Below are 8,160 nucleotides of genomic sequence, written 5' to 3'. Positions count from 1 at the left end.
AAAGTAAGGTTAGCAAGATAGGTAGATTTCTCTGTAGCATGGGTGAGAAAGATAGATCAACAGACAATGTCAGTTTAAAACTCGACAAGGGCATTTGTATATATATATATATATATATATATATATATATATATATATATATATATATATATATATAAATCACTGTCAACGTACCATATGAATACAAAGAACTCACAATTATCATAGAGTCAAAGATAAACAGTTAAACAACTATAACTGCAAGTTTTATTTAAAAAAATTTAAAAATTATCTTCGTAAAGTGTTGAAGATGTCGTTAGATCAATGTAGTTGATACGTTTACTTCACATACGAATCGAAAACATGAATTGACAAACCTTTGGTTAGCGGAGATGAGTTGAGGATGGGTATGTGCAGTTTCCTATTTTAAAGATGTTAAATGTAACATGATAAATGAACATAAATGTATGAAAATAGTTAGCTGATTACAAAATGATTATGTAATACGCACATTGTACAAAATAATTATTTAAGACATATGTTGTACAAAATGTATATGAAATACATTCATTGTACAAAATTAATATGTAATAGAAACATTCTGCAAAAGTAATATTTAGTAGATACATTGTATAAAATGGTTATGTAACACATATATCGTACGTAATATTTCGACTACCGTGTGGTCTAGCAATTTTTCAACTTCTGTGTTTGCTTTAATTTGTGCTGAAAAGTCCAAAACCCATGCTTGCTCGTCACTTTAGTTTTTGTTGCGTACTGCTGTATATATTGAATAACAATGGATTGTGATTATATTTCCTGCTTTCAATCCATGCACAATTTTTTTAAAATATTTTACAGAAAATGTATGTAATAGCAAAACATATACAAAGGAAACAATTGTGATAAGCAAGGCGTTTGAAAAAAATTAGATAAATTATACTGTCTAATCCTCAATGAGAAAGGAAAAGTCCCTTATGGAAATATATATTACTGGGAAACGGGGTATTGGAAAGTGTATTCATTTGAATACCCATAACACAGAAAAAGGGTATTGGAAAATGTCTTCAATGTAATACCTATAACACAGAAACTGGTTATTGGAAAATGTCTTCATTGGAATACCCATAACACAGAAAATGGGTATTGGAAAACGTCTTCAATGAAATACCTATAACACAGAAACGGGTTATTGGAAAATGTCTTCATTGGAATACATCTGACACAGAAACAGGGTATTTGGAAATGACGTCACTGGAATACCTATAACACAGAAACGAGGTATTGGAAAGTGTCTTCAATGGAATACCTATTACAGGTAATGGGGTACTGGAAAATGCCTTCAGTGGAATATCTAATACAGGAAATGGGGTATTGGAAATTGCCTTTAGTGTAAGTCCCATAACTAGAAAATGGGGTATAGGAAGATGCCCAGATATTTGCTGCTTTCATGTTTGCACTATATGTATATAAAATTGCATATTACTTATTTTAATTTTACAAAAAATTATCATAACACAATAACGATTGACAAAGATAACCATACAAACCTAAAATACATGCTTACAAATTGCATTTAATTTAGAAAAGGCCTTACACATCTCTGAAACTATATTTGCTCAACATACACCGTATGGTGGCGATAACTAAACAGATGAAACTTATTTTCGGAGTTTTTGGGTGATAGAACTTCACTAATGGTATATTATCTAGTGTCGTCCAGTCTCTTGAAGGATTGGGCCTCTCTGAGATTCCATTTCCGGATCCGGTGTTTGATCCACCGAGGGGTTAGCAGGCGTTTGGTCGGATGGCTTTGGCTGAGCGCTGGTTTCAATATTGTCGTCTGGACGTGCTTCGGGTAACATGGTTGAAGTCTCCTCTTTATTCAACGATTCATTATCAGATTTTTTTCTCTTCACCATCTCATGTCTATTACGACTTTGCAGTTTTTTTATCACGAAGAAAATATTGAAGCCAACGCTGATAATAAAGATCCCAAGAATGAGATATGACCACCAAGGAGATCCTGTAGTTTCCCCAGAGCCTAATGGACGAAAATATGAGAATATTGATTGTCTAAATAGAATAATGAAATGTTGAGGTTCTAGGCAACTGAATTCAGTTTTTGGCAAAGTAAGAAAATGTTTACGTAATATATCCAACGAAACATATCAACTTAAATTGTACTTTTTTTGTTGTAAATTAAATTATGTTCTCGATCCTATAACACAGATATTCAATTTATATGATCTAGCAACTGCCTCGCAATATATTGAAGATATGACTTTATTATGTTGGACTGTTCATCAATATGTCAACCGAACCAGTGTTATTGGACATTCCGCAAATTTTGATCGTCCAGTCATCAATGATAGCAACAATGATAGCAACAATAAATGCGCTATATGAACCCATTTGAAAAAGCAACAAAAATCCAAGAGTGTAGCCAGCTTTCCAATAAAATTGCCATCCTTGTTTACTCCTATAGACAAGAGTCATTGTCTCCCATAGTAATTCAGAGAAATCAAAACCTTTACAAGTAAAGACATTGTCACCCATAGAAATTTAGAAAAATCAAAGCCCTTACAGGTAAGGTCATTGTCTCCCATAGACATTTAGAGAAATCAAAGCCCTTACATGAAAGGTCATTGTCACCCATAGACATTTAGAGAAATCAAAGGCCTTACAAGTAAGGACATTGTCACCCATATAAATTTAGAAAAATCAAAGCTCTTACAGGTAAGGTCATTGTCTCATATAGAAATTTAGAGAAATCAAAGCCCTTACAGGTAATGTCATTGTCTCCCATAGACATTTAGAGAAATCAAAGCTCTTATAGGTAAGGTCATTGTCTCCCATATACATTTAGAGAAATCAACGCCCTTACAGGTAAGGTGATCGTCTCTCATAGAAATTTAGAGGAATCAGATCTATTACAGATAAGGTTATTGTCTACTATAGAAATTTAATGCAATCAAATGTCTTATTGACAAGGTTACTGTATACCACAGAAATTTAGAGAAGTCAAATCTCTTGTTGGCAAGGTTATTGTATGCCACATAAATTTAGAGAAATCAACTTGTTTTTTGGCAATGCTATTGTGCACCATAGAAATTTAGAGAAATCAAATCTCTTTCACCATAAATTAATGGGCACCAATACCCGCAATAGCAAAACATTTTGATTAAATCTTGTATTGCATTCATCCGGGAGCTTTAAGACTCTTGCTTCCTCAAACAACAACAACAACAACAACAACAATAATAAAGTAGTAGCAGGTTATGTGTTACAACACACTAAGGTACACTCGCACGTACACTCACAAAGATGCACAATGAATATATTTACATAACCATAGTGATCAGCATGTATGAGTGTGAGTGATTTTGATTTCTAACGCAACTATACCATTTTGTTACTCAGATCGCTATGATATATGTTGTGTGGCAGTTTATAGTGATGTCCAGCACGGGGGCATCATGCCTCAGACATGTAGCATCATGCCCCACCCAGTCACATTATCCTGACACTAGGCCAACCAGACTTAACAGTAACCTCTTAATGCTCAGCGCCAAGCGAGGTCGCTGATAGTACCAGTTTTATAAGTCTTTAGTATGACTCGACTGGGGTTCGAACCCGCGACCTCCAGCATCTGAGGCGGACGCTGTAACCACTTAGGCTACCAAGCGGTTTTGTTCAACAGGTACATGCATGACATATAATGTATACATGTATGCAATATGCATCTGTCAGCTTGTGAGAAGTCATACGGACAAGTGTAGAATAACATTTAAACATACTGTCTCTGGATATAAGGATAAACTTAAACATTGCCGTACACTACAATCATATATTAGTTTTGTACATAAATTTCGGCTCAAAACAATGCCACTTTGTATTATTCAGTAGATGTAGCCAAGGACATGCGCAATAATTATATAATGCAACAGTGACTAAGGACATGCGCAATAATTATATAATGCAACAGTAGCCTAGGACACACACAATAATTATATAATGCAACAGTAACCAAGGACATACATAATAATTATACAATGCAACAGTAGCCAAGGACATGCACAATAATTATACAATGTAGTGGTAGCCACTAGACTAAGACATACCCAATAATTATACAATGCAGTGGTAGCCACTAGACTAAGACATACCCAATAATTATACAATGCAGTGGTAGCCACTTGACTAAGACAAACCCAATAATTTTACAATGCAGTGGTAGCCACTAGACTAAGACATAATCAATAATTATACAATGCAGTGGTAGCCACTAGACTAAGACATACCCAATAATTATACAATGCAGTGGTAGCCACTAGACTAAGACATACCCAATAATTATACAATGCAGTGGTAGCCACTACGCTAGGACATACTAAATAATTATACAAGGCAGTGGTAGCCACTAGACTAGGACACACCCAATAATTATACAATGCAGTGGTAGCCACTAGACTAAGACACACCCAATAATTATACAATGCAGTGGTAGCCACTAGACTAAGACATACCCAATAATTATACAATGCAGTGGTAGCCACTACGCTAGGACATACTAAATAATTATACAAGGCAGTGGTAGCCACTAGACTAGGACATACCCAATAATTATAAAATTTAGTGGTAGCCACTACACTAGGACATACCCAATATTTATACAATGCAGTTGTAGCCACTAGACTAGGACATACCCAATATTTATACAATGCAGTGGTAGCTAATAGACTAGGACATACCCAATATTTATACAATGCAGTTGTAGCCACTAGAATAGGACATACCCAATATTTATACAATGCAGTGGTAGCTAATAGACTAAGACATACCCAATATTTATACAATGCAGTGGTAGCTAATAGACTAGGACATACCCAATAATTATACAATGTAGTGGTAGCCACTAGACTAAGACATACCCAATAATTATACAATGCAGTGGTAGTCACTAGACTAGGACATATCCAATATTTATACAATGCCATGGTAGCTAATAGACTAGGACATACCCAATATTTATACAATGCCATGGTAGCCACTAGACTAGGACATACCCAATAATTATACACTGCAGTGGTAGCCACTAGTCTAGGACATACCCAATAATTATATCACGTAGCTGTAGCCAAGGAAAATACCCATTCATTATATTATGTCGCAATTAGTAATGTCTGAGCAAAAATGATGATACCATCTGTTGCGCCACAACATCGAACCAAAATATTGCACAAAGGTGACATCGCAAGGACGGACAGAGGTAGGAACATCGTCACCAAAACATGAGTCACGGTTTAGTACATTCACAAAAAAATGAGAAAAAGTATCAAACCTTCTGATCCGCTGCAAATTTCTTGTGCCTTTAATTCTGTTAAAAAAAGTATATTTTTTAAAATAAGGAAACACTAAAAAAAAAACACTTTTTTTCTCGAAAAAATAGCATCAAGAATGCATGTACTCAATTTAGGTTTACTTTAAATAAATGCTAACAGTTTTCTAACATTAAGTTAAAATGCAAATTTTACTTTTGTTCATTCTTTGATTCATGTTTTTCTTACTCCATATAATATTTCATTTTTTATCATTGCTCTAGACATAAAAAGGACTAAACAGAACCCATCACTGTTACCCAAATTACGAGAAAACTCTTAAAAGAAATCTCAAATTCGAAGACACGTCACCTTCATTTTTGTTTCCTATAAGAAAGGCCAGTATATTTCCCCCAGAGGATTAAGTAATATACATGATAAGCCCTAACTTGAAGAAGAAAACTTCCTAATTTTATGGAAAATCTAGCGAGAATTTTACAGTAGGTACAAAGACATTTCCAGCCCAAGTCTAACTTAACTTTGATCTTTCTTTACTTTTCTAATTCATTTTGAGAAAATGTTCCTAGTCCGAGAAAATGTAGTATACTATGAAAAGCATAAATGGATATAAAATCGTGTCTCAAAAAGAACGTTAATTATTAACTCACTTAACTTCTGTATTTATCTTACCTATGCAAACTTCAAAGCAATCCCAATTAGCAGTACATCCACCATGTTCATAGCGACATTTTTCACATTTCTTTGTAGTTTCGTTACAAAATTCTTCATTCAACACACATGTAGAATTATAACAGTTGACTATAGGTGGCGCTCTGGTCTGATCCAAGCTTTCCGTATTGTTTGTGGACCGGATTAGCCGCAGAGACTCGTAAGATTTCTTGTTTGAATGGTGCATTTCCATGGGTAGTACAGGGAGAGCTTTAACAACCGTCATGAAAATAATTACTACCTCGATGTGTACTGAAAAACATTTGGTGCATATGTTATTTTTAAACGTGACCGTTTCATAATATTTTGCTTATTGGGTAAACTGAACATAAGGAACACGTTTTCTCCATCACAGTTTTGGTACACATGCAGATTTGTTACATTTGCATAAATATTGATGCGTTCGGTAAAAAAAGAACTCGTGTACTTTCCAGACCACCCTCCCCGCACCTGCCCTTTCCCAAATACCTTGCTGTTATCATTTTATTAGTGTTGCTAAATGTAGTCAGTGACGGTTAGATGTGTACTGATATAGGTACGATAAAAGTCACCGCAACTCTTTTCAAAGAATTTCCAAAATATACCTACTACTGGTCAAACATGTTTATTTGAAAGGGGCGCAACTCAGTGTTTCTTATCCCATCCAAATATTTTGGTGATATTGAGTTCCTTTGTATAGATCTGCGACTACATGCTGGTGGACATCCATATAATTCTTTGTATAGTGCTGTAGGAGCAGTAAAATTTCGTATTTTGGTTTTTTCTTTCTTTTTATCCACGTATATTTTGAGGTAACTCAATCTACATAAGAAAACCCATAAAGAAGGCCAAGTGGAAAGGGGGATAGACGGAGTGGAGTGGGCTGGTGTGAGTGGTGGGTGAGTAAGATCCATTAAAACCAAAGTGTTTGCAAAAGTTCGTGATAACAACGAGACCATTAAAGTTTGCCTTGTCCTTTTAGTATTTCAGGCTGATAAGAGTATACGTCATCCGATATATACGCGTCAGGTAATGCAGTGTGTAAGCAAAATACTTACTGGGTTCCATGTTGTAGTGTATATATGTTGTGTACGTTTCTTCGGAATTCACATCTTCGGAAAATCCTAGTAATAGTATCTAATTAATATATATTTCGCTGTCAATAACATAAGTGCAAAAGCACAAAATGTAAGCTACGCGTTATCTTGCTTGTTAATATTACTTCTCTGTTACCGCGAAGAGCCTGTTGTTGATAACGTATCACGCCTGTGTGATATTCCTTGTTTCGTTTCCCGTGACCAATGAAATGAGATATATTGCAAAATGACGCTAGTACATACATGTACAAACATGGCTATGTTTACTAATCACAGAAATGGTAGGGTGGCAGGATAGATGGATAGAAAGACAAATATGAAGATGGGGATAAAAAAGACTGACTAATATGTAAATATAGAAAATGTTTTCAGTCATTCGATCAATTCATTCTTTTCAGTTTGAATCGAAGGAGATTTGACTGTGCAAAAGGTATTACATATTGTATAATGCTAAAAAACAGGTAGAGCAGTCATTGATCATGGTGTCGCGGATGTTTGCGTGGAGTGCAGTCTTTGTTCCAGATTCGTTTGTGCATGATATTAGTACACTCAAATTTGTGTGTGTAAGACTGAGGTAAATGTTCACATTGTTTACTTTCTCTAACGCACTGTAAGTTACGCATTGCTCTCTAAATAATTAGATAGTAGTAGGTTTTAGTACATGCAATTGTGGAAATGAATTTTGATAGTTTAAGTTTACACTCAGAGATGACTGGAATTACAACCAAGGTATATTTTATATGACATAAACCAGTGAAGTGTAACGGTTAGCTAGATATACCAAAATGGATTAATCTTCCCTATAAATTAATGTTGTTGTTTGGATTGAATTTGTCGCTGGACTCGACCCCATCTAGTTGAATCTCTAACACTGTAGATAGACAAATGCCAATATATCATAGAAAAAAAAATAACCATTTAAAAAAAGCTTAAACAGAGATGTTTAATTAAAAAAAAAGCATGGCAATCAATTTTCGAGAATTGCAGGGCTGCAAAATAAAAATTCGTAATTTTTTCAACGCCATTAAAAATATTCTTTAAAATCATACCTGAGC

The 8,160-nt window shown here is 34.7% G+C and overlaps 1 protein-coding gene across 1 annotated transcript; it reads right to left on the bottom strand.

The window, feature by feature from the left end:
* Positions 1 to 232: 232 nt before the first annotated feature.
* LOC149776000 (uncharacterized) lies at positions 233 to 7,297 on the bottom strand. The gene is made up of 4 exons (XM_089941439.1): positions 7,067 to 7,297; positions 5,991 to 6,281; positions 5,324 to 5,359; positions 233 to 2,023 (listed from the first exon to the last, which is right to left on the bottom strand). The coding sequence occupies exons 1-4, from the start codon at positions 7,074 to 7,076 to the stop codon at positions 1,689 to 1,691; spliced, it is 672 nt and encodes a 223-aa protein (XP_089797565.1). The 5' UTR covers positions 7,077 to 7,297; the 3' UTR covers positions 233 to 1,688.
* Between the last annotated feature and the right edge of the window lie 863 nt (positions 7,298 to 8,160).

Source organism: Sinohyriopsis cumingii, chromosome 18 (assembly GCF_028554795.1).
Source record: "Sinohyriopsis cumingii isolate HCF-2022 chromosome 18, ASM2855479v2, whole genome shotgun sequence".
Lineage (NCBI taxonomy): Eukaryota > Metazoa > Mollusca > Bivalvia > Unionida > Unionidae > Sinohyriopsis > Sinohyriopsis cumingii.
This window is presented reverse-complemented; position numbering and strand designations above follow the sequence as displayed.